Source organism: Ornithodoros turicata, unplaced genomic scaffold (assembly GCF_037126465.1).
Source record: "Ornithodoros turicata isolate Travis unplaced genomic scaffold, ASM3712646v1 Chromosome86, whole genome shotgun sequence".
Classification (NCBI taxonomy): domain Eukaryota; kingdom Metazoa; phylum Arthropoda; class Arachnida; order Ixodida; family Argasidae; genus Ornithodoros; species Ornithodoros turicata.
The window spans coordinates 34,117-62,014 of record NW_026999394.1 but is presented as its reverse complement, the minus strand read 5'-3'; the positions used below and the strand labels follow the sequence as shown (position 1 = coordinate 62,014).

At 44.2% G+C, this 27,898-nt stretch overlaps 1 protein-coding gene across 7 annotated transcripts; it reads right to left on the bottom strand.

Moving 5' to 3' along the window:
• Nucleotides 1–1,381: 1,381 nt before the first annotated feature.
• LOC135374608 (uncharacterized) lies at nt 1,382–27,898 on the bottom strand. 7 transcript variants are annotated; one of them, XM_064607551.1, is made up of 14 exons: nt 27,520–27,896; nt 26,187–26,324; nt 25,975–26,068; nt 25,089–25,190; nt 23,855–23,992; nt 23,328–23,429; nt 20,676–20,813; nt 20,089–20,190; nt 18,933–19,070; nt 17,521–17,622; nt 17,057–17,194; nt 14,942–15,046; nt 13,635–13,772; nt 1,382–7,770 (listed from the first exon to the last, which is right to left on the bottom strand). In XM_064607551.1, the coding sequence occupies exons 4-14, from the start codon at nt 25,183–25,185 to the stop codon at nt 2,108–2,110; spliced, it is 6,861 nt and encodes a 2,286-aa protein (XP_064463621.1). In that variant the 5' UTR covers nt 25,186–25,190; nt 25,975–26,068; nt 26,187–26,324; nt 27,520–27,896; the 3' UTR covers nt 1,382–2,107. The 7 variants fall into 7 exon arrangements, with proteins under 7 accessions (XP_064463621.1, XP_064463622.1, XP_064463623.1 ...); XM_064607552.1 differs by having other exon boundaries at nt 25,975–26,065; XM_064607553.1 differs by having other exon boundaries at nt 27,515–27,589.

The window sequence follows — 27,898 nt, the reverse complement described above, 5'->3', positions numbered from 1 at the left end:
CAATGAAAGGATGCTCAATATAATATATACATTACTGTAGTAGAACAGAGTGGTGTCGAGTGTACAAGCAACATGTTCAGGCTGAAGATTCCATCACTAATATCGTTAGGAAAGAATTATTTCAGAAAGGAAGTGATATTACGATGGGGAAGCTTAATCACATGGATGTCGTTCAGACGAGAGGAAATGTAGTTAAAAAGCGATAGAACTTGCGTCGTCTGTTTTGTCTGTCTGTGTCCCCTGCACCGGAGTTTTATCGCTTTTAGAAATCTAGTTAGCAGGGACTAGGAGACGATCGCCAGCGTTTGTGTTGTGATACATTTTATGGAAGAGACACCGCCTGGCTATCAACCGTCTTGATCAACGTCGAGGTTTTTTCTTTATACGTGAAACACTCGCGTCTCTGGAATAGTTAGATGTAATGAAGCACATTTTGAACTGAATCTAATGCTTGAATTAAGTACTCTTGATGGGGATCCGATATGGCCGATGCGTATTCGAGTTTGGGCAGCACGAATGCACGATATGAAAGCAGCTATGAAAGTGATGTGGTGGGAGCACAAGATGGCTGCGAAAATTTAATTTGGTAACTCTAAACATAACTCTAAAAACAGCACGCCATCAATGGTCCCACATCGGTCCAAAATTGGCAGCCAATATAAGTTACGTTGGTCCAGTATATAGGCCGTGCAACAAAGGTCTGGTAATACGCCAATCAAAACTGCCAATATTGGTCCAATGTTGCAAGCCCGTGGTGAGCCAATGAAGAATACGAATGCCCTGTAGCTATAGTAACTGCCACTCTGGTCTAGTTTTAATTGGTTTGAATGGCAGCACGACAACGGGAAGGCATCACAGTACAATACATTCTTTTTTTCTCTTTTGTCTTTTCTCTTATATTTACCTGGGTAGGTACTGAAACACTGCCATGGGTAGCACGGTGGTGAGAGTAGGGTGAGCCAGGATAACACCTTATTGCTCTTCATTGGTTGGCCCTCATTAGGCTCACTAAAACCGAGACAGTGCCAATATTGGACCAATATTGTGTGCTGCTCGGGTAGTTAGAATCCGCAAAAGTAACTGTAATAACAACTAAAGCACGCATCCCAAGCTTTCACAAGCTGGCCATAACTATAACTTGCGTCCCCTCGAAGCACGTGTCCTTGTGGCTGCTATGAGGCCCTAGGACATGTCCTGCGCTGTGTGCGAGCCGCTAATTCTGATTCTCGCTCATGATGAAGAGGAATAGCAGTCTCTGTTCGAAATATATGGGCGTCTCTCCTCCTGGGACACTTCCCTTCATCTTTGCTTACCGGTTCACTGAATTTTCTCCTCATCTGCATCTCTTGATGACATCTAAGTGGACACATTACTTCCAAGGACAACTGCATATAATCATTTAATTACACGTACACAAATCTAATTTGTAACAGGCATATTTGAGTCAGTCGAGGTTTCTTTACACGAACCTTGATTACTTCAAAGTAATATGTTCCGTAATCTGTAACGATAACTGGGAAAGCAATTTGGAACCCTTACATTTATTAGGTCGTAATAAAAGTACGACTGTATCACACATGTGTTTCGCTCGACAATATTTACTTTACACAACTCTGCAGCGAAGTGAGCGAGAGTTCCAAAATAATTTGAATTAAACCTTCTCCAATGTGCGAAAAACACTTTTGTTCATTTACATTTGACATTTGGGTATATACATTTGACACCAAACATAATCGCACGCAGCCGTATTCTAATACTGTGGCATATCATTGCTAACCATATTACTAGCACATTAGGAATAGACACATTTTTTACACATTTTCAAATCACCTTATGAACCTACTACGGAATAGTACTTTGTAACATAAGGAATAAGAAACAAAATGCGTAAGTCATAATCACAATCACAAAAAATCAGAAAAGTGATCTTTTTTCTTTCATTTTGACACTGGATGAATATTTGTGCTTTCTCGGATGAAGGCAAGGACTCAGTATACTGCTGTTGATACCTCTATTAAAACTGCTATATCATCTTCAGGGCTCGTGTCCATTGACAGCTCGGTGCCACTTGGTGCTTAACCACAACCATTGCAAACAATCGTCAGCATCATGAATGAAAGTCACTCAAGCGAGTCCATTTCCGAAGGAAGCTAACCAATTCGGGATCTTGGATACTTTGGAGGGCTCCTTGTAATAGTATGCCTTCATCGTCCTTAGCAGAAACATTTGTATGCGGAAGCAAGAGAGAAATATAGTTCAGGAGTAGTAATAGCTCTTCTAGACTCAGGAATACATCACTCTCATCACTCTCTGCATCAGACTCTACAACGTGAAACTTTTCAACGTCGTTGAGTGTTTCACGTAAACACTTATCTACCGCACTGACATTTGAGTGGAGTACCATCAGTTTCAGACAAGACGTAGCTTCCATACTCATATCGTCCTTAAAAATTGACAGCGGGAGAATAGTCAATAAACTCACTGCGTCATAATCACAAGAATATGGCAATAATGTCACCAGCTCTTCTCTCCTATAACCCCTTGCACACATTCGAGTTGGTGAATAGCCTCTCGAATCAGGGCATTTTATAAGAGAGTGAGGGATGATACATCTCAAAACATTCATTTCCTCTTCCATCACGGAAAGAGCGCAGCACGTGAAACCCAACCCGTCACGCATATTAGGAAATGAGTGGGGAAGAAGGAAGTTCACGATATCAACTTCATCAGTTTCACAGGCCCAGTGAAGAGGTGTCCTTCCAACCACGTCACGGAAACTCATTCTAGAGCGGAGTAATAATAACTTTACAACGCCCAGGTGTCCATTTGAGGCGCACACATGCATGGGCGTTTCTCCATGCACATTGATCACGTCCACTGATGTATAAAAAGGAATGAGAAGCTTCACCACATTTGTGTGTGCATTCGACGCGCTCAAATGCAATGCAGTGTTCTCTTCTTCATCTGTAAACCACACGGATGAAGGGGAGAGGTGAATCTTAACAGCTTCCACATCACCTTCCTCTGCTTCCATTAGCAACTCCGTATTGTCATCGTCATCAATCATTTCCGTGTCGACATCGTCAATGTGGGGATCATCGATGTTATTCGTGTCCGACCATCCCCGATATAAGGTTACAATGTCCTCATTTTTAACTCCACGTTCTACATAATCCTGCTGAGTGAGATTTAAATGCGGCAGTAACAGCTTCACGTAATTAATGAAATTTTCTTCTTTTATCTCACGTAGCTTTTTCTTGGCCACATCATGTAGCAGTTTACAGCCACAACGATCACCAGCGATGTCATCTAAGTGGAGGAAGAGAAGTTTCAGACACCAAATTTCTTTTTGAAAATCCCTGGTCATCCACACCAACACATGGCTTCTGCTGATCCTCTGTGCATGCCTAGGGTCACTGTGTCGCAAATAAGGCCATAGAGTTTGCATAGAGTTTGCTTTCCTTCTACCATCTATAGCCCAGACGTACAACGGTGATGAGCCGAACGTTTCAGGTGAGTTCACGATCGAGTGTGGGATGAGACACCTCACAACGTTGGACTCCAAAGTCGTCCCATATTGCAAACCTGTCCAAGCGCGGTTAAGCATTTGCGCATTTGTGTGAGGTAGAAGGAACGTCACAGCTTTAAGGGAATGAGAGTCAGAAGCCACATGAAGTATTGTGTTCAGTCTGATGTGATGTGTGTCATATGTTCGAGTGCGAAGGAGTAATAACTTCATGGCCTCCAAATCATCTCTCTTTGCACATATACCCATCGGAGTTTGTTGATCATAATCGAGAACATTCACTGAGGGATAAAGAGGAAGAAGTAGCCTCACAATCTCTGCATCTTCAGCCAAGTGCAAAGGAGTTTGAAAGTATCTATTTCTATCGTTAATGGAAAAATGTGCGAGGTGAAACTGTGTTGTCTCCAGATTTCCTTCATCCGCGCTAATGTGCAACATTGTGTTTCCATCCTCATCAAGAATTCCCATATCGCAGTAAGGAACGAGCATTTTACAAACAGTCTCGGACTTTGCGTAAAAAAGGACAGTTCTATTGCTACTGTCTGTAAAACTATCAAGGTTTCTAATTACCGAAGACTCTGCAGAACATCTCAAGCTTCGTTCCTTGCGTGATTCTAATTGGTCCATGATGTCTCTGTGCAGATCTACTGTACTCTCTCTCGGGGACACATAGCTCAGACACACGTCTAAAACGCCTCGTAGGTCGAGTCTCACAGCCGTGAATATTGCTCGTTCAATAAAATATCCCTTTTGCTCCAAGGTTTGAAACCTGCGCAGATTTTCGTTAGAACGCCTCACTGCTTCCTCACTGCATCGAGCGCATAATACGTCGAGTCTGCCTTTCACAGTCGAAGTCCCAGTCGACAAAACATCCATCCATGGGGAAAAAAGTTCCATGTACCCCAACGGTGACATATTAAACAAATCATTCTGGATTAGTGCATCATCCATTGGAAGCCTTTTCAGTGTTGCTTTATCAGAATGCAGGGCTGCTACGTGCCACGGCGTCCTTTTTAGCTCATCGACAGCGAGCATGCCTTCTTTTTGAATAACACGTTGCTCAAAATAAGAAGCGTCGTTGTTTATCACAGCAGAGTGAAGTGGACAGGACTCTGACGCCAGTCCATCGAACAACAGCATTACACCCTCGTAGTCTTCTTTACCATATAGTTCTACTACTTTTTCCCAATAGCTCGATTTTGTCCTTATCTTTGCCTTCTCGAGGAGATATTGAGCTGCGAAAAATTCGGCGAAAGTCTTATGAACGAACTCGGGAATTCCTCCATTAATTCTATTCACAAAACCTTCTTTGAGAGAATTGTCCACAACGCCCTTCATGATACTTCCTTCTGGATCTAACTGCACTAATTCGTCTTCATTCAATAAGGTTTGCAATATATCCTGAGGAAATATACACTTCATAGCGAGGAGACGATGGTGTGTGTAGAATGAAGACTGCGCTGTTTCGTGCTCCCCTCGCGTGGCACGTAGGACGATGTCTTCCTTCAACTTTTCTTTTCGGTGCACAAGATGCTTGTAGTCGACAAACATCTTGTAGATGTGTACAGTGTATATACTGCCGCCACAAATGTCAGCAATATTAAGCAGCGAAGAGTAATCGTGCGACTCCGTAATTTCCCCGCTCTCCATCTGTGCCATCATGCGAAGTAGGAGTGGGGTTTCCAGGATTGTCTTGTTTTTCTCTTTCAGTGTCGCGTACAGTTGCTGGAATTTTGCCGCAAATGCGTCATTCCTGGTCGCTGAAGTTTCTGTTTGGACCCTACATTTTGTGAGGAAATCATTCTGGTTCTGTACAGAAAAGGGAACGAGATCATATGACACCGTGTGCAGGGCATCTTGTACATCACGCTTAAACACAGTGCGAGTAAAAATGTACACCTTGTAAACTTCTCTCTCAGCTAGAAACTGTACAAGTTCCCCCACACACTCTCGACATTCTTCGGTTACTTCATCGAAGCCATCCAACATGACAACGACCTTGAAAGGGCTCCCATTGTTCAAGCTTTCTTCGAACAAGACGAACTCCAGCCCATCTTTCTGTACTTGGCACAGATCCGCTAGATATTTCAGAGTAGGAGACGCAGTTTTCACTAATTTCATTCTCCGAGGAAGGTCGACGTAGAGCACCCACCGCTTCTCGTCTTGAGTTTTTACCTGTGTACACATCCGAGATGCCAACACACTCTTTCCCATACCAGGAGTACCAGAGACGACGACGACCTTCTCGGGCACCTTCAGCAACACCTCCGTGGTATAATCGTCACTTCCCGTCGCTGAAAGGTGACTGAGACGACCATTTGATTTAGTCCACAGCACTTCGTTACCGGATTTGGTGGTCCGCAACAGATGCACTACCTTCCCTTGGTAATTACCATTTTTCAGGAGAGCTTCATAGTCACATGGTTCCTTAAGGATCACAAATTTTTCAAACTGCATTAAATTTTTCTGATGTTTTGCCTCGTAGCCATCAGGTACAAGTTTTGCAGCACAATCATGCGGACACCCCAAAAGTGCGAAAGCCTCATTCTCGTCGTCCATTCTGCACTTTTTGAGGTCAATTTTCACGGCCCTTGTAAACACTCGCTCCACATAACAGTTCTGAACACATTCTTCGAGTTCATGAAGCGGAGGTCCCAGGTTAATGTTTTTATGCTCACAGAGGTTTAGGAAAACCGAAGTGTCTACACAACATGAGAAGGTGTCCATATTCATTGCTTCAGGAAAGGAAGAAACATAAATGCCCTGAAGTTCTACGCCAGATTTTTCGAACACTTCTTCTTTGCAGCTATTCGAAACATGTTCCAAACTGGCTTCAAGGATGTTATGCACTACAAGTCCAGCGGCAAAGAATGCGTCTCCTTGCACTTGCTCCAACAAGGAAGATTTGCCGCTGTCTTCCACAAGGAAGATGACGTTTGTTCCAGTCACACGGGATACTTCACTCAGAAGTGCAATAACATCTTGGACGTTTTTGTTTGGATAAACCGTTACAAGCACAAATCGACATTTGTAGTTCACTAACACATGGTTCAGCGTAGGGTCCATTTTTTGGTTTGCTTCGAAAAACAAGTATGGCTGCCCCGTGGATTGCACAGTGTTGTAAACCATTATTTCGAGGAGTCTCAATTCTGGACCCGCAAGGACGAGAAGAGGTATATTTTGCAGGTCACGCAGGTCCAGCGGCTTCTCGAAATTGACTTTGAATTGGCCAACATGGGAAGCTTTTCCAAGTCTTATGTTCTCTTTTTCGATTTCCGTTGAATCTATGGACGGGATTCCATTCATAATGTATCTCTGCATGTCTGGCATGACAGTGTCCTTGAAAAACTTTAGTAGTTTCGGTGCTTGAAGCTCCAGAATCCTATTTCCTTCGTCACATTCGGTCAGTATGTGAGGAATCCGTACAATTAGCTCTTCTTCCTCATTATTGTCGAAGGCTTTCTGGATAAGGAAATGCACATTATTTTTCCTTCCTTTAACGTCGTTCAGAATTTCTTGGTAGTCACGTTCCTTCTTCTTATCGCCGCGGTTATATGGCTTTCCCTCATTCTTGTAAACTAAGGACAGCGCCATGTGGGACAACTCATGAATGAGAGTTCCCCAAACTTCTCGCTTCTCTATGCTGCCGCAAACACAAACCATTTGTTCTTCAGGATAGGTCAGACCGCGTGTGGAACACCCGCCGGATCCAGTAATCCCCTGAACGTTTTTAGCCGCAGAGTCGAACACTATTTCTAGGTGTGGTGCTGTTGAAACAACTTTGAGAATAATCCTGTTTACTTCATCACTGGAGAGCTGCTTAAACATCTTCTCCAATCGTACACCGAAGTCATCACATCCGGTGGCGCTCCGCGATTTGCTTTTCAGATAGTCGATGTAAGAGTCCTCGTATTTGGTGGTGTAATATTGTTGCCGACGAATTTCAGCTCGTTCAAGGCGTGTGAGACCTTGGTAACACGATGATTCTTCGTCGTCTTTGAGGGCGCATTCGTGCGAGACTAAGAGACCATGAATACGGAAAGCTTTCTCTTCGACTGCTTTGTAAAGAGCTGACTTTTTTGTGTCAGGATCCAACCACAGTTTCAATGCAGGCGCAGCATCCAGGCACTTTAGAACACGAGCCTCATCTTTGGCCGCAATAGCTTCGTGCATTTCCTTCCTGACGTCTTTCCACTGTTGCGACCTTTCCATGTGGGGATCAAATTGAGCTGCCGGATAAGTTCCTGTAATTTTCATAAGGAAATTAGTAACCTAAACACATATTCATCGAAGTAAAAGAGACTGATCAAGTGTGGCATTTCGTCCGGATCGCGGCACTCGCTTTTATTGTATCATCACGTTGTCTGAAGGCTGACGCCCATGGAGCGTTTTTTGCAAGCTAAAACGCCTCTCGCGACAAACTCTGTCGCCCAGATACTCCCGCACGCCACCAGGGGAAAAATGTCGCCCTCAGCATGCTCCCAGTATAACACAAACACTGGGATCTCAGTGTGCACTGATGATATATCCAGAAATAGAACGACACGATGCTAAGGTAATCAATACATACTTAACGTGAATTTGTAGTTGGTCCTTAACGTGTCACTTATTTTGGGGTTGACTATTGCGCTTTTAATAAACTATACTACTGTGCTTGCGTACAAAACAGCGTTCCGAACTGAACTAAGCCACGTCAATGGGTACCATTTTTGTGGTCGTCACAGCGGCCGTCGCGAAGCATTGGTTTTGTTACGACGAGAATGAAGCAGACACATAGGAGAACGGGAAAGGCGCCATCGCATGCGAAAGTGGTTGGTATATCAGGCGGCTGTGAAGTTGCAAGCTTTAATGTTTCTTTCTTTACGTTTTTCTTTAATAGACACATATAAAAAAATATGTTCGCATTTAGCTGGGGCACGCTGTCTATATATACAGGGTGTCCCAGAAAACGTGTCATTGAATTATAAAAAAAAAACTACACCCCCTAGAGTCATGCGGTCAATGGCATTTGTTCTTACTGGGTTTTTGCCACCTGCTCGTGTGAATGTCGTGTAAAGTAAATTTAATTATGGAAATTTTTGCGCAAAATTTGCAAATTATTAAATAATTAAATAATTTTGCAAAATTTTTGCAAAATTAAGCTATCACGAGCGCTACGCAAACACAGCGTTGACAGGAAACCGGATAACTTTAAAGAATAACTTTACGCTACTTGTGTAAGAAACAGGGGTCGGATTCACAAAGAGCTCATGCGACGGAATCTGTCGTATCTCCGTCGGTGCTCCGTCGTACGGGAAAGTTACGACGAAGTGTAGATTCACGAAGGGCGCGCGTCGCAAAATCTTCGCAGCTTACTGCGGAATCCTGCGAGAGCTTCCGAACAGTCTTACGAAGAAAGATGGCGGCGTTATTTGGCAGCGGTGGATTTGGAGACGGCAAATAAAGACTCCGTAATACGCTCCAACGCATTGTACTTTGCCACAGTACCTTCGAGACCATCGCCGAAGTGACATTGAGGCACTTTTTTGCTTGGTAACCTTCAACAAATGCTTCGACTTTGTGCTCCGTAAAATAGGGTTGCAGGGATTTTTCAAGCATCCCCTACACACCGCTAAGACACCCCCAACACCCCTCCAAATTGTCTGCAAGAAAGGCAAAAGAAGCCATAAAAGCAGCAAAACTGGGTGCCACACACCGCTTACAAAACACCCTCACCCACCCCCTCCCTGAGACGAACATACTGGAAATATATTTGCTGTGTCATCGAACGCGTTTCGCCTGTGATTGCATGGCATCCATTATGGCTTGGCTACCGAAAGACCGAGAGCACGTGCAGTAACAAAACATTTGGGGCGAAAAACTTCGTCTTCTTCTAATGGGACGACTCTTATTGGTGCGATTACAAATTTTCGTCATCGTTACCATAGCGAAAACATAGTCTCGCACCCTTTGGCTGTTTCTCTCCGAGGCGCACGTGACGGGAAGCGAGCAACTTTCTCTTCCTCGTCAAAGGGGGTACCCTCTCCACTACGATAGCTTTGTGAATCGCGATTACGACGCCGTCATACGCGCGTCGCAGGATACGACGTCTTAGCGCATCTTAGCGTAACTTACGATCGCGTTTGTGAATCCGACCCCAGGTGCTGCTAATTATGTAGCACCTGTTTCTTACTCAAGGAACAGAGAAAATAGCACCAGTTTCCGTTTGTTCGCCTATTTATAGAGTGATAATGAAAGCTTAATTTTGAACACCCTGTATTTTTTACAGACACATCGATAACCATCTATTAAGGATGATAGAGGTATTTCGGCGTAATAAGCAGAGTAAGATTTGGTAAATACCAGCTAACGAAAAGACATCAAAGGTCGCATTCGAAGCAGCATTCTCTAATTGCAGTATAGTATTGTCTGTGAGTGGAGCTAACGAGTAGAACAGAGACAGGCGGTCTCCAAGCAGGCAGGTCGGACACTTCGTCATCACGATATATCCTTTCTTCATATTGAGCGACATAGCGCGCACATCTTACACTCCCTACATTGCATTGTGCGTGTATTAAAATAATAACCATTTAATACGGAATACAACTGCGTCCAGTACCCTATGAGACTGAGAATACGAACCTCTTCAGGGCCCATGTAAATGACAAAAACAGGGGGGGGGGAAATACGATGGGTATTGTGTGGTACATAAGTACAAAGACAGCAGTGGACTGTTGATCTACGTATCTAAACGGGTCGCGAGACCTCGATAGACGTTATTAGTTTGCATTGTGCACACAACGTACTACCAAGCGTGTAAATTGAGAAAACTAGCTAAACTGCGTATTAGGATATAGGTGTGTCCATCATCGGGACCATAGGGTTATCCGTTCGTTCAGTCTGCGTCGTTAGTCAGTAGGACAGTAGGTGCATTGTGGAGATAACAAAAAAATAGGTGATAAGCGTGTAAATTCTGAATCAACGAAGAAAAATGTATCGACGTTCTCCGAGTCATTATCCCAGACAACCACCAACGTTCCAGGAACATCCTGTGGACGTTCGTTCTGGGACATCTGGACATCCTAGGGATGTCCACAGAAATCCCTATGACGTCTCGTGGACGTCAAATTTACTGCCAAAGTTGCATCCATAGATGTCCCAGGTCAGTCCAGTGGATGTCCTTACTGACGCTTCAAGGATGTTGTACGGTCATCCTAGCCCACCCTCACAAATGTGATTTACAGTGACTATCAACCTATGTATGTTGCCGAATTACATGCTGGCTCCACTGAACTACACCTAGGTTATTCGAGGAAGTATGCTCTAGTATTACACTCCTTATATACACGACCTCACTTATCCTGAAACAATGCACAATTGCCGATCGGAATACTCCCAGACAATCATATTTCTGTGTATAATGTTGTAATGTCTGCAATATATGTTTCGCAATATAACTGGTAGTACAAGACACACCAAAAGTATTTAACGAATGTAGTCAAATTTATTCAGCAAACACATGACATCACATTCCTAGGAATGCCACTATAGCCTTGTGACATACTTCTATAAACTTCATGGAAGTGAGTAAATATCACAGCTTGTGCTAACATGAAGAAATAAATAAATAAATAAAGTTCTTAGAGATTGTAATCATAAGGAACACTTCAATGAAGTAACTGTAACATAGTGCAGAATGCACTGTAGCTTGTTTATCACAGCTCGCTAAACAAAAAAGAAGTTGAAATTATGTGAGCATATAAGAACACATTTACAGATATACACTCTTAAAAAGGATCTTCGCCGCATAGCACGCTCCTAGCCAGCCATATTCTCACATGATATCGTTATCTGCCCTGATTTGTTGAAAACGGGAAGCGTACGCCTTTTCTGTGACAATTATGAGCATCATAAGTGTCACAAAAAAGGCGTACGCCTCCCATTTTCAACAAATCGGGGCAGATAACGATATCGTTCGAGATTATGGTTGGCTAGTAGCGTGCTATGCGGTGAAGTTCATTTCTAAGAGTGTAGGAAAATCACCACCCCATGGCGGTACCCTACGTCATTTGCTTCTCTAAAACTCTACAGCCCAAGATAGCATTCTCTTTTATTGGTACGTTTAACAATACTCCAAATAAAAAATTTCACACAAAAAAGCACAGTAGAAAGGAACACAGGGTGGACACTGTTGAATTTCATTTTATGTTTGCCACGTCTTGGTAGACATACTCCCTTCCGCTCTCGAAAAACATCTCTTCCCCGCGTAGCACGCTCTGCGCTAACCATTGCTACGAATGATAGGGTTGTAGCTTCTGATATGAGGACAGAGCGGTACGTACGCCTTTTTGTGTCAATTTGGATATATGATAATTGACACAAAAAGGCGTACGCCCTCCTCTCTCTTGGAATTAGAGGCTAGCCCTATCGTTCGTAGCCATGGTTGGCGCAGAGCGTGTTATATGGTGAAGTTCTGTCTTTAGAGTGTAACAAATGAATTTTTCAAATCAACTTTTACGGTACAAACTTCGCTTGATAGCACGCTCCCTTGCCTAGACAGGCTCCAACTGAATTTTGTCAAAAATTTCAATCCACTATTCACAGAATATCGGCTCAAAACATGATTACAATATTACATCAACAATAATTTGTCTTGAGGAGACTGAAGTAAATCTGACACAAGATTGTTACCAGCACACTCTTAAAAACGAACTTTACCTCATAGCCTGTTAATCCCGAATGACAGCGTTCCCGCCCCCGATTTTGTTGAAAACCGGAGGCGTGACCTTTTTTGTATCAATTATGCAATTGATAAGTGGTACAAAAAAGGCGTACTCCTCCCGTTCCCACCAAGTCACGAGCGAAAACGATACATTCGAGTTCATATGGCACTGATAGCATATGCTTAATGTAAAGCATGTATGCTATACACTCAACGGCCCACTTCCTCAAAGAAGTCAAAATATGCGGTTTTTCATTTACATTTGGCGTGAACGTACCATGTACAGCCGGGCTCGATTCTCTTCTGCCTTGGAAATCACATTGAGTACTTTGTGTTTTAAACTGTTGAACAGCAAACTGTTCGGACGCCATTCATCATCTCACAATCAAGTTGTTGTTCAGCACTCTCTGACGTCGACGAATAAGTTTCCTCAATCTCCTCGGCGACTGGAGGGACTGCTGAGAACACAATTCTCATCACTTTCAATCACCATGTACACAAAGGTCTTGATCTTGATCCCGTGAACAAGACGCGCGACACTCGTGTTGCTCGCGTAGCGTATTCAGGGCGTCAGCCGAAATCGCATGGAGCCTTTTTTTTTTCAGCCCGTATAGTGCCTTCATGTACACACACCTTTTACCCTTAACTTTCGGCATCACGGCAACTTCGTGCACATTTAATAAGCCCACCTTCAAACTTGGAACAGCACAACGGAAAGAGCTACTGGACAAAGCACGCCGGCACAGGCGAGCGGATGATGATGATGAATGTCGGCGCTATTGTCGATATCCATGGCGCTTTCTGCCTTGGTCGCGGCGGTGCAGTTAGTATAGCAGACGACGCTCAGCAGTGGACAGCAGGCAACGTTTCTTGTTCTTTGATTCCAGCGAACCTAGCGTGTATTCCGATTTGATACTGTCGCAGTTGTATGCACATTCATTTATGGAGGTATTGAATAAATGAAGCTGGAGTAGTATTTCTCGCACGACGCCAATCCAAACTGAACATAGCTGCTAATATGGGCAACAAAATCTTACATTATGTAATTTCAGGCATGTAGTTAATATTAGCTGTGACCAGAATGCACAACTGTTAACTGTTAGCATAGATAACATAAAACTGTTAGTCTCGTTGTCAATTTCAGGACACGTCCAAAATATATATCTACAGGACATCCAGGGGACGTCCCTCTTGCCACGTCACCCCTGGATGAATGTAGGAAATTTATGGATATTTTTGGATATCCATGGAATGTCACCTGGACATCCATCATGGATCTGGACGTTATGACAAAACATGGATGTCCTCGGGACGTTGATGGTTGTCTGGGATGTTCCGCGCAGGTATGCCAAGGTGGAGTACACGAGGTACGAGTGCTGTGCCTCAGTTCAGTGGTGTGTAGCTCACCTGGGTGTCCTGTCCACTGTTCCAGTTCCTTCTTGAACCTCATCACGTGAAAAGGGAATCCGGCCATGCCAACAAGGTCCATAAACTCCTGGAACTCTTCTTTCGTCGCGTCAAAAAGCTGCTGCACATTGTCTACGCCTAGGGTCAAGTTCAACACTTAAGTTAAACACGTCCCAAATCTCATGAAGACGATTTACTAAATGCGTTGTAGACCACGCAAAGCGCTGCTCTACAAGCGAGAGAAATTGTCGTTTTGATTTATTTATTTATTGGTCATTAGTTAGAGGCCCGCTTAGGGGCATTACGTATTCATCTCAATGCGTATTGAAAGGTTGGCTTGTCAACAGGCTGCGTTAAAAGTACCCAGAGGCAGTACGCTGGGATGGAAAAATGTGTCCCTAAAAAGTCGAGAATAACCGCGTCTGCTTCCACATAGTGGTGTTTACTAAGCCTTTACGGGCCGCGATGGCGAGAGTGGTCGAGATTAAACAAATTGGCAAACGTAGTCGCCCGTCACACCAAGACTAAAACCGTAACCGTGAAATCCCAAGTGCTCGTATACGAGCATTTGCGAATTAATGTAATGTTCCCGTTGAAACGTTACATTAAATATTCCTTTTTACACGTTAGGACTAATTACGAATTACGTGACCTCAAATGATTAACATTTCGTCGTAAGATACTGCATGGTGTCGTAGCTTCTTCCACGAGTAAGCCTTAATTCGGTAAAAGTGCGTACAAGTTGACTCTCCTAGACGCTGCCGCTGTGGTCACATTCTTCTTCTTTGGCCACACTACCAACGTTAGTCAGCTGGACTCTCGCCCATCCTCCCCTCTCCACAGAAAACTGCTTGGTCCCTGGCCACATCCGCAGCCCACCAACGCTCTGTCCTCCAAGCTCTCTGTACCTTTCTGGACACCATAGGACTTCGATCCTTATACTCAAGGGGCTCATCATTTCATTCCCCACATCTCCACCAGCAATGAGGTAGTGTGTCTGCTCTCACGATGGAACTCCCCATTCATCATCTTAAAATAAAGTTCCTGATGTTGTTTAGAGTATCCGTTACTTGAAAAACACCAAGACTCATATTTGAGAATATAGACACAGTGAATCGTTACATCGTTACTGCGAATTTGCCTTCTAACTGACTCATGCGGTTGTTCCATGGCATGAGGCGACAGAGTGCGTTTTGGCTCGAACGGAAAGACAGGGTTTTCAGTACGCACTTACCATAGCCTGCACAGACCAACAAGCGCCCTGTGTGTTGTGTGCTGTGCAAGCTGTGCGAATCGTTTGGACTCACCTGTTTCCTCAAATTTCTCCCAGTAAGAGAGGAGACCCGCTCGTTCAAGGAGGTGGTGAATCTCAGATAGTCTCGGTTTATTTGCCGGAACGGGCGTCATTGTGACTGAAAAAATAAGCGATTGGTTGGCACGCTGGAAAAAAATGATCATTGAACTTGTATATGCGTTATATGGGTTACATACATTGTGTATGCATTGGAACGACATCTCAAAGGAAAATCTATCGCATCAGCGCATGCAAACAGCAATAACAGAGACGCCAGCATATTCCATTCATACACCATTCATATAGTTGGTGAAGTGTATGAATATGAAGGGTGTAGTACGAGCAGTGTATTGCAGGGGCGATCGGAGATGAGTGTTAGCTAGACTTTAGATGAGTGTTAGGCTTAAAATCTCCACTAAGGAAGGATTCCCCGCACTTGGAGAACATTTGCTTCTAGTCGCTGGCGTCTTTGTTATTGCCGTGAAGCTTATGAGCTTAATTCATAGGACAAAAGGGCTGAACGAACGCTGAGAAACACTCGAGCAGAGGAGACGTACATGGGCACATGTTCGTATGTAGCAAATGTTGAATGAACACACACAGCAGTACTGAATGCTCGCAAAATGACATCGTATTGGCCACGAACTTGACGTTTTGTTATTATTATTATTATTATGAGCTGCGTTCACTGGAATTTTAAGAAAAACATTTCGGTGAGGGTAGCTGCTAAGCCTCGGGTATTTGCATCTGCGTAACGTTCGTCTATATTAAAGGGCCACTCAAGTTGAAAAATATATCCGCGATATGAAACATCCTGTCTTCACTGGAATAATGCAACAGGAACTAAACCCACCACTTGCACAGTTTGTAATTAAAGCGCGAATAAAGGTGCCACTTTGGAGCTTCCTCTGAATCGGCGCGAAACATGGAGGGTACGTCACCCCCAACGTCTATAATTACCAGAGGAAACATATTGCCAGAAATCCCCCTTGTCCAATGAAAGCGGGGGAAGGGAATCTCAGACTTGCCTGTGATGCGTAGGCAGGGATGGGCAGTAATACTAATACTTTGTATTATAATACTATTACTGTAATACTTTTCAGTATTTTTATTACGTATTATAATACTCCTTTTTGAAATGTATTTGTATCTGTATTATAATACACAAAACGAAGCGTTTCATGTATTATAGTACTTTTGAAGGCGTAATACGTACCCAGAGGTCGTAAGTTCGACCTGCAAAGTGTCACTGGTGCACCGGTGTGCACTGGTGTCACTGGTCACTGATGACCTCCTACGGAGTGCCCTTCAGCATACGCTAAATTGATTGATTTCATCTCGGAAAAAGTGAGGTTGAAGAGGTTGATCTATCAGACGGCTGCGAAGTTAAATACTTTTATATTTCTTACTCTATGTTTTACTTTGATATACATATATATGAAATATGTTCGCATTTAGCTGGGGCACCCTGTGTATACCTTTTTACAGACATGTCGATAGCCATCTATTAAGGATGATAGAGATATTTCGGCGTAATAAAGAGAGTAAGATTTGGTAAATACCAGCTAACGAAAAGACATCAAAGGTCACGTTCGAAGCCGCATTCTCAAATTGCGGTGAAAGACTGTCTGTGGATGAAGTTACCGAGTTGCACGTGCACAGGCGGTCTGCTAGCGGCAGGTGGGAAACTTCGTCATTACGATATATCGTTCCGTCATTTTTAGCGACATAGCGCGCACATCTTACACTCCCTGCATTACATTGTGCATGTATTAAAATAATAACCATTCAAAACAGAATATACCTGCGTCCAGTAGTCTATGAGACACAAGACACGAACCTCTTTAGGGCCCATTTAAATGAAATAAATAAATAAATAAATAAACAGAAAAAAATACGATGGCTATTATGTGGTACATAAATACAAAGACAGCGGTGGATTGTTGATCCATGTATCTAAACGGGTAGCAAAACCTCGATAGACGTTAGTTTGCATTGTGCACACGATTTACTACACAGCGTGCAAACTGATAAAAAACTGAACTGCGTATTAGGGTATAGGTGTGTGTTCATCGCTCGGTACACGAGGACCGAGTGCTGTGCCTCAGTTCAATGGTGCGTAGCTCACCTGGGTGCCCTGTCCACTGTTCTACTTCGTTCTGGAACCTCATCACGTGAAAAGGGTATCCGGCCATGCCAACAAGATCCATGAACTTCTGGAACTCTTCTTCAGTCGAGTCAAAAAGCCGCTGCATATTGTCTACGCCTAGGGTCAAGTTGAACACTTAAGTTAAACACATTCCAAGTCCCATGAAGACGATTTAGTAAGTGCATTGTAGACCACACAAGGCGCTGCTCTACAAGTGAGAGAAGTTGTCCTTTGGATTTATTTATTTATTTATTTTTATTATTATTCGCGCCATTTCAAATCCGAGGCACTTGGCCGCAGTATACTACTGATCCACCCAGGCTGACTTCAGAAAAATCGTTCAGCGAGCATGCCGAAAAATATTGATCTTAATCGTTAACAAAACAACCGAAGTACCTGTGAGCTCGCTATATTTGCTGACACGAAATCACGTTCTGGCTCACCTTTCTCGATGAACTTGTCGTAGTAAGCGAGGAGATCCGCTCGCTGAAGCAGTTCGTGAACTTCACGCTCCGACTCGTTTGAAGGAATGGACGTCATTATGACTGCAAAGGAAGTTCAGTGTAGGCGATACAGACACATATGTCCGGGCAGTGAGGTTTTAAATTTTCATGTAAGATAAGATAAAATCGACTTGCTAGCATAAAGGAATACGTAAGCTATACTGGACCAGGAAGAGGAATAATATGGGCAGAAGGGGATGTAACACTTGGCCCCCTGTTACGTGGTGCATATTTAAGAGAAGGTTCTCCGATACGATGAGGACCTGTATACAGAGCTTCACAACAGAGGGTAATAGACGCGTATTACATCGTTTGTGCGAATCCCGAAACACAGCTGGCTCGGAAATGCGGGAGACATGTCAGTCAATAGGGTTTGTGAGCCATCGTGCATATCTCTCCGGCTGACGTCCACGTCCATAAGTCAGACAGACCTATAGCAACCTACGGCCATCGCGCTGTTCATTGACAAGATAATAAAACCATAGGAGGGGCTGAGGATTTTTTCCTCCTCTGACTTGAGAAATGGACGAGAAAACATCTGCAGCCACCGTTTCACTGACATTACTACCGTCACTGTATTTCTTTTTGGAAGCTCCAGAGAAGCACTCGGTCATAAAAGGACACAATGACTAATGCAGCTGGAGGTTTGAGACATAGGACTGGTACCTCTCTACGTGATCGGTTCTCAACACCCTTTCGCTCACGTATGAACCCGTTTTACCGTCCATCAAGGCACTATCCCCTGCTCATAATAACTCCAAAGCAATACGCGCATAAGTTCCGAGGTATCTTATTCCTCCTCCCGAGTTTCTTGAGGCTGTATTGCTCCTAGCGAGCGACCCTACCGCTGGCACCGATGAGACACGCCCATCTAGAAACTGCCATGACCTACCCTTGGTGTGTCCCTGACGAAGGAGATGTCCTGCGAATGATACACTACACAAGTGAATGACGCGGGGCGTCCTTCCCACATTTCAATTCCAAAATTTCCCATCCCGAGTTGAGAATCCTTGCTGAGGCACATGCCTTTACTAACCTGAACCTGTAAGAGCTCCGAAGGGTCCGTAACATCTTTTGTGGATCGCGGATTGTTCGTGGAATAATTAGAGGCATCGCGGAGATTGAAGTAGAGGAAACGTAAAGCAACATACAACTGATTTACAGTGCCACGTAACGCCTTGCTACTATGTATATACTCGGCGTAGGACCTGGGAATCAAAAAACACCGCACGTATACAACCGAATTCCCCTTGGCCAATACGGACCGTCGTGTATGAATACTACCATGGAGTGCCAGGAGCATGTACACGAAAAGTGAGTGGTTTTACCAGAACCCAGGATTTCTCAATTACCTGCATGGCCTGACCGCTGTTTGAGTACGTTCTTCAATCTTTTCACGTGAAGGGGCTTTCTGGCCATGCCTACGTGCTCGGCGAGTGTCTGGAACTCTTCGTCGGTTGAGTCACAAAGCTGCTGCACATTGTCTGCGCCTGAGAACAAATCCAGTACCGAGATTAAACATCCGTAACGTGTCCTCGGACACATTAGACACATCCCTAACGCAGAAGGCCCTACCTGACCTGGAATACGAATTTTTGTCTCTGTCTCGCGTTAAATAGTTTTATGATGACCTATACTATAAGGCTCGTTAACCTCTGCAATCCCAAAGGCCCTATTTTCAGTCTTTTTTGTTCTTTCACTCCAGGGGATGCAGCAAACATTTAATCCCATTCTAAAATAAGTATTCTTAAATTACTTCTTAGAATGGCAAGAGAAGCCATACAAGAGTGCACGAAACGACGGGACTAAACATTTCTTTTCGTGTTCCCCTTCACTGGCGATTCTAGAATTTCCATGACGAAAACCCGAGACTGGGAAAAAGACGAAAAACAGACGACACAACACAAAGTCTCAAAGTTGAGACTTTGTGTTGTGTCGTCTGTTTTTCGTCTTTTTCCCAGTCTCGGGTTTTCGTCATGGATCTTAGCCACCAGCTCGCTTGCTTTTTAACCATTTTATCTAGATTTTCAACACAACCAGCCCATCATTCTAACGTCTTCAGTCTTAGCTCAGCATGCCGAAATTATCAATCTGTCGAAAGAGATTTATTTGTAATAATAATTGTAACTGTATAGAAAGCTTGCCGTTTTGATGGCTGGTTGCATCCACACGACTATGGTAAAGATATATGAAAAACACCCTGAGGCCCCGCTTTGCGTGGTGGAATTCACCCCCCATGTCGCGCCCTCTGCCAATTAGCGAATCGTGGAATTTTTGTGGCGCACTCACACAGGTCTACGAGCTGAACTTTAGCGCTTCTTCAGCGCAGGAAGAAGAACTACCATTCGGGACGGCGTTAGGTGACGGCTTAACTCTCTCTATCTTAACACTCTGCTCTATCTCATATTTCGCCTTTCACCACCACCGGCCCCACACGCCTTTGCAAATGCAGCAACCTGCCTGGATCCCGCTAGTATTCGATATACACAGACACACTTTTTAACTCACCTAGTTCGATGAACTTGTCGTGGTAGGAGAGAAGATCCGCTCCTCGAAGTAATTTGTGCAGTTCCCCTTCTGATTCGTCGGCCGCACTGGACGCTACCGCGACTGTAAAGCAATGTCGACTGTTAAGCCATCGATCGACATCCACGCAAAATCATAATTCATTGTAAGATAACGTGAAACTCCTGTCACTATCTTCATTTAAAGATGCTCAGAGATAAAACTACAGAGTGATTGATGTGACAACAGCGCGTGTGAGAATCGAGTCAGTTGTGGGTAGGTTATCGGTACCTCTATCTCTCAATTCTACATTTTCTATACAATCGTGCATGCGGAAGTCCGGTACCCCCAAATGACCTATGTGATCATCTGCTTCAAGTTGAAATGTTCTTCCATGCAATTAGATCGATTAGGTATATTGCGGAGATTGCAGAAAATAGGTCGTCAACTGCTCGGCTCGTAATATTGGATTTGTGAACCAACGAAGAAAGCCTTCCCGGCATTCAGGGTGCCATTATACACCGGTACCGAAAGCTTATACGGGATACACGAAGATGGAGTCCTTTCTACCCGTTTGGTTCTTCATTTACCTGACGGTCCTGTCCACTGGCCCAGTGCTTTCTCCAGTCTCTTGACGTGAAATGGCTTTCTGGCCATATCAACAAGGTCAATCACTTCCTGGAAATCGCCCGCCGTCGAGTCAAAAAGCTGCTGAACATTGTCCCCGCCTAAAAACAATTCCAAAACTGAGGTTAAGGTTCCAAGACACGTGACTCCGTGCATTATAGAAGTAACACTAAAACAAACTGAAAGGGCGGCTACGGGTGGAGAGTAGACGTTGAATGGTGAGTGAACCCTAGAAATATCCTGGAGAGTAGCGCCTGACTGCGATACATGGCGATGACCGCGCTATAAAATGAAACCCGCGTACAACGTTTTCTCGACGGAAAGACACAGAGTTCCGCGGTGGTGACGTCAGCCTGTCAGAAAACCGCTCAGCCCACCTGCACACGGTGATTTCTCGACGGTTCCTTGACCAGCGTCGGCGATGCTTGGCCTTCGGTGCCGCTTACGGCGTTCTTAGTCGCGAGAGTACAGGCCCCGCAAAAGTTTACGGAAGACGCCACCGGTATATTTCCACCTCGGTGCGACACCCTGGCGGCAAGCGGAAGTGGGATTGTTCACTCGTTCAGAGGGGTAGAGGAGTGCGACGGCAGCGACACCAATTCAAACCATGTTTCGAGCAGGGGCGGATCCCCAGGATTTTCCCAAAGGGAGGGGGGTCCCTATGGACAAGTGCCACGTGCATGCTGACCCAAGCAACACAATGTACTGAAAGTCGAGTGCAATAGGGGTGGCCGGTATGTGTTTCATCAATGTTCTTTCGTTTCACAAGCCTGTTCAAGGTCTTCCACCTACCCGTCCACCCCTATTGCACCCGACTTTCAGTACATTGTGCTGCTTGGGGATATGGGCTGTCGCGCACAGGAGAAAATACACCTGCTGCGTGTTCCGTAAATATTTGTCGGGGCCTTTACATAGAAGATCAACAACTGAAACGTGGCGGTCACCAAAAAAAGAAAAACAAAGATAAACATCATTTAGGTGTGTCGACAAAACACCTGTAGTCATCTCAACTCCATGGGAACGAAATGTCCACAAGAACAGGAAGACAAACAGGGCTCAAAATCCGCAACGAATACTTTATCTGGCATCAATGGGGTCAGGTCCAGGTAAGGGGACTGGAAATATACAGGATGTTTCCTATAAAGTGCCTATGAATTATATTTTTAAAAATCTGGACAGTGTATGCTGCTTATTGCATTGGTCTTTGCGGCACTTTTTTCACCAGGAACACACCAGTTTTTTTTTTCACCAGTCAAATTTCAACAGCATTAAATTGAATTTCTAAACTTGATCTCGCAAATCTGTGCAGTCAACCTCACGTTTTTCCAATGGAAATGGAAATCGCACGTTCGATTTACCCCGAAACATAGCTGAAGGCGTCCAGCACCACAGCGGGAACACATAAAAAAATGCAAAAAGCACCGGTTTGGGAGTCGGCAAGAAGAGATATGCGTGGAACGACAGGAAGCGCCAGGGGAAACTGAAGGCGTGACGCAGCAAATTTTGTGCGGCGAGGGACTGTGAAGAGGGCGGAGCAATGACGGCCCACATAGCGCTGACATACTCCCGCCCAGCGACTTGGGAGTACCAAAACGGCGCCTTTTTTCTTTGTTTTTTTTTATGTGTTCCCGATGTGGTGCTTGACGCCTTCAGTGATGTTTCGGAGTAAATCAAATATGCGCATTCCATTTCCGTTGGAAAAACGTGGCGTTGACTCAGGAAATTAGCGAGATCAATTTTAAAAATTCAATTTATCCCAGTTGAAATACGACAAAATCAGTCTTCCCTGGTGAAAGAAGTGCCGCAAAGACGAATGTAGCGAGCTACATCCTCTAAATTTTTTTAAAATATAATTTAGGGACGCATTACAGCAAACATCCTTTATAATGTATTTCATGTATAGACATGTATAGACAGTAGTATGCGAAAGGAGTCCTCTCAATTTGTGGAACCGTACGGCTTTCAAAACTAGAGGGAAGTAACTGTTGCGACCATCGTGGTGTTCTGTAAGTAGGACGACCTTTTTGGTTCCTTCCATAAACGGAAATCTTCCTTTCTCAATTAAACATCTTAACTGTGTTGCTTATTTCGTCGGTACTCCAATTTGGTGGCCCTCTCCTGTAGCGCTAGTGCTGTGCGCACTGTGTTTGCATTAAACCAATTCGAACGCTGACTTTCATATGAGAGCAACTTCTTTTTTTAATTTTAGCGTCCCTTTAGAGAAGCAATCGAGCGACATTTGACGTCGCTCGAAATCCTGCTTCGTCTGTCAAGCTGTCCACCAGGAGTCACTATTCAGAATGCAAGTCGGCCTTTACAGTGAGAACGTGACAATCGTGTTCTGTGTCGCCATTATTACACCAGACGCAACGCTAACAGTGACGACATGTCGCGCGGCGTCTCCTACGAACCAGGTCAAAATACGTATTGCGTGATAGGCAGATTTGTTTTTTCATAAATTTATTCCGTATCTTTCTCTTCTCCAAATTAACTCTTAATTGGTCGCGGGTACGCTCTGAATCATGCGGCCACCGTCCCTTGTCCTCACATGTACACGCACGACTAGCTTCCGTTAGTATTCCGCGTACGCATCGACACGGCCTATTCTGACTCACCTATCTCCATGAACTTGTCGTGATAGGAGAGAAGATCTGCTCCTCGAAGTAGGTTGTGAAGCTCCCCTTCTGCCCCATCCGCTGGAGTGGACGTTGCTGAAACTGTCGTTTTTATTCTTAGATTCAGACGCACTTTTTCGTTGTCGGAAACGACTGAAGGGCTAATGTGGCGGTAACGTAACTGTCGGTTGAGTAAGGTCTTTCGAGAGGAATGCAGCCGCTTGCAATTCTACCTAACTATCCTCCACTTCTGCCAAGTTATCCATATACGGAGAGCCGGGCGTTCCCACAAAGGCCTACGCGATCGTTGCTTCCATGTAGGAGATTCGTGCACACAATTAGAATCATTAGAAAGACTTACGGAGATTGCAGAAAATAGCTCGTTAACTGATCTGCTTGTGAGGCCGGACTGAGGCCTAGTTCAACGAAACGCCATCTTTCTATACGGACATTATGTACTGCGCACGCGTGCCAACACACGGTACATGAAGAGACAGCCTTTTCTTCAAATTTAGTTTTCTATTTACCTGTGTCTGGTTTCCACTCTGCCAGTGCTTTCTTGAACCTCTTGACGTGAGGTGGCTTTCTGGCCATATCTACCATGTTGATCAACTCCTGGAAATCGTGTCCGCTGGAGTCACGAAGCTGCTGCACATTGTCCCCGCCTAAGGGCAAATCCGTAAGTGAGGTTAGGGTGGACAGATTCCTTATCAAGACACGTGACTCCATGCGTTGTAGAGATACCAGTGTCATTGTTTGCAGCCTTCATCTTCGATATCAAAGATTTATTTATCTGGACCGGTGTTTTCTTTTTTTCTTTTTTTGTGGACGGAACAGTTGCCTTGTGTTTTGCCAATGCACTGACATGTAGATCCGTACTCCAAAGTGCATAGTATTGAGGTAATTGTGTATATATATTCCAACAGATTTTCCTCTGATTCCTAGTTTTTAGATCATGAGGCAACCATCGTTGTACTTGAGAATATGCAAAGAGTACTGGAAAGTAGCTGCTCTTAGTAATATAAAGTACTTGTTCTCAGGACTTGAGGCTTCTGTTGTAGGGTGTTTCACTTATCATGAAAAAAAAAATCGTACGAAAAATATATTTCCCCAAATGTTAAAGGGATCAACGCTATTTATATCTGGGGATATTTTTTCGGTACTTCTGAGGGTGTGCGAGTTTTTAAATCCCGTTTATTTAACATGTAAGCTGTTTTCGGGAGGGAAACTTCACCAATGAAGCTATCAAGCGGTGAAGAAAATTACACCATCGATCTTATGCACGCGCTTCCGGACCCGACAACCCATTTAAGCTGGTCTTCGGTTCCAAGGTGAAAGTTGTCTTTGCAACATATTCCTGCAAACGAATTACGTCAATATAAACACATCCCTCAGTGTAGACAATCTTGGCACGCGATATTTTGTACTGGGACCTTTGCCTCTTCGCGATCGTAGTAAGAAAATAGGCGTTCTAGTAACATCGGGGTTTGCCTCGAAAGGGAACTCTGGTCAAGGAGTACCTTATCATTCGTCCTATACTGAGAGTTACTCAACCTTCGCTAAACCCCATCGCACGGGACAGCGTATTTGGCTACAGTCTCAGAGGAGGACGTGACCGACTCCTGCTCGCATGGTACAGGGTTTCGAACACATGACCTCGGCAGCGGTCACTCCCGACCTGTTGGCTCTGCGTGGTTGACGACGAAAGTGTCACGTCCCTGATTGACGTGCCCGGTGATACAAAGTTCCGTTTTGGCTCACCTATCTCGATGAATTTGTCGTAGTAGGAGAGAAGGACTGCTCGTTCAAGGAGTTTGTGAAGCTCCAGCTCTGATTTATTTGTCGTAACGGTCGTCATCGTCTCTGCAAAGTAGGAAGGTTTTTCAGAGTGTGGTTCACACACGGGAAACATAGCGATTCAAAAGATCGCATATCTGAGGTAAGATGAGCATTGCAAATGATGAAGCCGTCTGGAGTTAATCTATAGAAGAAAACGAGTCTTTGTACTGCCTATACTGCGTTATTTACGCACTAGTGTGTTACACTATATATTTACGTTTGTTATATATCTCTCTTTCCATCAAGTTGTAAAAAAATAATAACGAAATGAAAGTAAAAGTAATTGCGCGTGGAAAATTCGCACTGAGAATACCGCAACTAAACCAACCATGACATCACTGAAGACACCTTCGAAGACGTGTTTGCCTCTACTTCCGGTAAGGCCACGTGTTTGCGAAAACCAATCAGCGTGGCCGAAGCTCTCGCTTCCCAGATGGCAGGGATCGAAACAGTTGCTTGCAGAAGATGACGCGAATAAATATATTCGAACATCTGTTCACATTCAGAATATAATGTCGAACAACCAGTCACATAACCGAAGAAACTTGAAATAAACGATTTGCGAGTAACATATTCAATGAGTAAAATATTTTCCGCTAGGGTTCGTAAAAAAAAACTACTACACGAATGACGATCACCTGATGAGGCCTATTTAGTTCACATGTGGAGTCCAGAAAGCCCCTTTAAGGAATCTGTTCTACGTTCAAAATGTTTATCTAGCCTGAAATTATACGGAACAGATTCCAGCAAACGCGTTTGTTTGCCAATCGGTCGTTTCTGGTAAGTGGGAGACTCTGACGGGACTTACCTTATTGGGCGATACAACCGTGTGCAAGAAGGTGACCTCCCTGGCAGCCCTCGCTGTGATGGCACGTGTTGACGGGTGGTTGATCGAATACCTGCTACGGTAAAAAAAGAAAACGTCAACGCAATGCGGGCTATAGTCCCCGTCAACTATGTTATCTGGCTGAATGCAATATCACACAATGGAGCGTATAATAGTATTCGAGTCTTACAAACCTTTTTCTTCAGTACTCCTTTCAAGCACCAGGTAGATCACGTGTCAGTCTTTGTACCCTGCGCTCATCGTGCCCTGGCTCCGCCGAACACTTCAGTTACGATCGTCGTCGATGTTCCCACGCCGGACCCATGGCCCACCTGCAATGTGCCATGTGACTTACGAGACATTCTCATGGTGATCTTGCATGGTGTGGTCACAAGTGTGGTGTAAACTGTGTTGTCTCACATTCCATACAGGGCTTGCTGCATGCTTTCTAACAACGATTGGCGTTCATAAATTCATGCTCGTCACTGCGTTGTGTTGAAGATCGCCTCCACAACGTATTCATAAAGTGTCCGTAGTCTGACTTTTAAATGGCATGTCAGTAATGTCATTCAGGGTTAGTTTCACCTACAGCAGGGCCCTACCGGTTTAACATAACAAAAAAATTTTATTTTCTGTCGAATAGAGGACCATCAATGGGAGCTATAGGTTTCAAAACTGCACAAATATAAAAATGTGTATTATAATATGTATCAATTAAGCTAGAAGGGGAAAAGATTATATATTACAACGTCTATGTGCCCTATGTGAGCTAGTCACATCACGGTGACTAGGAAAGACATAAATATCTCTTTCCTAGGCTCGAGAGGGTACTTCACGTGATGCCTTCATGGGTTCTTATCGTCTTATCAGTTGTTTTTCTGCCTGCGGACCACCCAAGGTGACCTTTCCTAGCGAGGACATCATTAAATTTACACTTTATATAACAAACTATGAGCAAAAGTCGCCAGTAATTGTTCAGAAAGACACCACCAGACACGAGAAGGGATGGCGCAGTGAGATTGTTTCCCACTGCGGATGCAACAAATCGTGTTGAGACGACAAGGTGACAACGATGGGCGAAGTACGCAGTTATTTAGGGATGGTAGCATTAATGACGAGCGTTCCAATTAACCGCAACACAACCACCGAGAAAGGAAAAAAAAAGGCAGACGGCACAAATAGGTGGGAATTCTGAGCGACCATCGGTGTGAGTGACGCTTTATATTAATCGAAGGAGAAGCAAGGGCGCGCTTCGGTGATGCTTAGACAATTTAACGAACCACCTTTCCGGATGCAGCGTACGTTATTTACTGTGACGATACAGATTAATAGATAATGAGTCGCAGAGGAGTAGCAGGATAAGCAAAGACAGACGCAAGAAAATCCCGCTTCTAAAAATACGCTATACAGTTAATAAAAAACAATTTACCAACACAGTGAGAACAGTAAAAATAATCGCAACCACACAGTGAATCGCTACAACGCAGCATAAATAATAGTGAAAAATATACGTATTGGGGACCTCACCTCACTTTAGACTTGCAGTGATGTTCAGTTGAAGAGATGGAGGTCCATCGATTACCTGGCGGAGTCTGAAGCGACGCATATGGGAAACCTGCTTATGTGGAAGGCAGATAAGGCGTTATCTTTCACCGCGCCTTTGTTTGTCGTGCGAGTAAGTGTCACCTCCTGGTGTGGGAATGTGGGTTTAGAGTAACACTGAAGGAATAGAGTTACACCACTAAGTGCAAGAAGCACGTAAATCATAAATCGTCGCTTAACTGGTAGGGTAGTATAGTATAGAAGTACGACATAGTTTACTATATATGATAACATTTAAGTAAATGTTGTATGGCATGTAGTGAACTCACATTCATACTTTGTGCATTGGTTGCAAGAGCAGAGA

What these genes read in the sequence shown, in the direction of transcription:
- LOC135374608 (XM_064607551.1), bottom strand. Translation starts at nt 25,185, where the DNA reads ATGACGACCGTTACGACAAATAAATCAGAGCTGGAGCTTCACAAACTC. An exon ending in ACAGCGGTCAGGCCATGCAG is followed by an intron (nt 17,623 to 18,932) that starts GTAATTGAGAAA and finishes CTTCCTTTGCAG; the next exon opens with TCATAATGACGTCCATTCCT. An exon ending in CGACAAGTTCATCGAGAAAG is followed by an intron (nt 17,195 to 17,520) that starts GTGAGCCAGAAC and finishes ACTTGACCCTAG; the next exon opens with GCGTAGACAATATGCAGCGG.